A 1,137-nucleotide genomic window follows, 5' to 3' on the forward strand; every position below is an offset into this window, starting at 1 on the left:
GGGACCTTATGGGATGATGGGGACCTCTTGGGATGATGGGGACCTCCTGGGATGATGGGGACCTCATGGGATGATGGGGACCCCCAGGACGGTGGGAAACCCCTGAGATGATGGGGACCACCCTGGGATGACAGGGACCTCCTGGGACAATGGGGACCTCATGGGACGATGGGGACCTCCTGGGGTGATGGGGACCTCCTGGGGTGATGGGGACCCCCAGGACGGTGGGGACCCCCTGGGATGATGGGGACCTGGGACAATGGGGACCTCATTGGGATGATGGGGACTTGGGATGATGGGGACCCCATGGGATGATGGGGACCCCCTGGGTCTCATCCCCCTCTTCCTCGCCCCTCAGGCCAAGGCGAGGCACAACATCACGCTCATGTGGGACAGGGAGGTCATGGACGTGCTGGCCGACGGCTACAACCTGCACTATGGCGCCCGCTCCATCAAACACGAGGTAAACCCCATTTTTGGGGGGGAAAAAACCAGCTTCCTCAAAAGGGTCATCAAGCACTGGATGGGGTCCCCATCCCTGGGGGTGTCCCAAAGCGGTGGCGCTGAGGGACATTGAGTGGTGGCAGCGTTGGGTTGGACTCCATCATCCCGGTGGTCTTCTCCAACCTAAACCACTCCGTGATTTGAGGAAACCAGTACAACCAGTACAAACCAGTATAACCAGGAGCTGCCCAAACCCACGGGACATTGGTTTTTTTGATGAAATAATGGGGGTTTTTGGGGGTCGTTTTCAGGTGGAGCGACGCGTGGTGAACCAACTGGCGGCCGCCTACGTTTTGTTTTGTTTTTTCCCCCTACTCCTAAGAAGCACCGTGATGTGGCGGGAAGAGAGACCGCCAAACCCCCCCCCCCCCCCCCCGCCCCCGGCACCCAGAAACCCAAAACGCCCACCCTGCGGCTGGAGATCGTGGACAAAGACAGCAAATCCCGAAAACTGGACATCCGAGCGCCTCTGCACCCCGAAAACATCACCTACTTCCTATAGGAGAGCGCGAGGAAACACCCCCCCCTCCCCCCCAAAAAAAACCACCCCAAAATCTGCAAAGTTGGGGTCCTGGGGCAGTTTTTGGGTGGGCACCGAGAGGGCTACGGGTGCTGGGGGTTCGCTTGGGGAAG

The 1,137-nt window shown here is 59.6% G+C and overlaps 1 protein-coding gene across 1 annotated transcript in view; it reads left to right on the forward strand.

The window, feature by feature from the left end:
- CLPB (ClpB caseinolytic peptidase B homolog (E. coli)) overlaps positions 1-1,006 on the forward strand; it is a gene marked incomplete at its 5' end in the record, with an annotated part of 3,072 nt that extends 2,066 nt beyond the window's left edge. Inside the window, 3 exons of the mRNA XM_010181732.1 lie at positions 359-463; positions 756-794; positions 830-1,006. Coding sequence (XP_010180034.1) covers positions 359-463; positions 756-794; positions 830-1,006 — 321 coding nt within the window. The remainder of the gene's footprint in view (positions 1-358; positions 464-755; positions 795-829) is intronic.
- Positions 1,007-1,137: the final 131 nt, after the last annotated feature.

This window comes from Mesitornis unicolor, unplaced genomic scaffold (assembly GCF_000695765.1).
Source record: "Mesitornis unicolor isolate BGI_N332 unplaced genomic scaffold, ASM69576v1 scaffold21310, whole genome shotgun sequence".
NCBI classification, from domain to species: Eukaryota; Metazoa; Chordata; class Aves; order Mesitornithiformes; family Mesitornithidae; genus Mesitornis; species Mesitornis unicolor.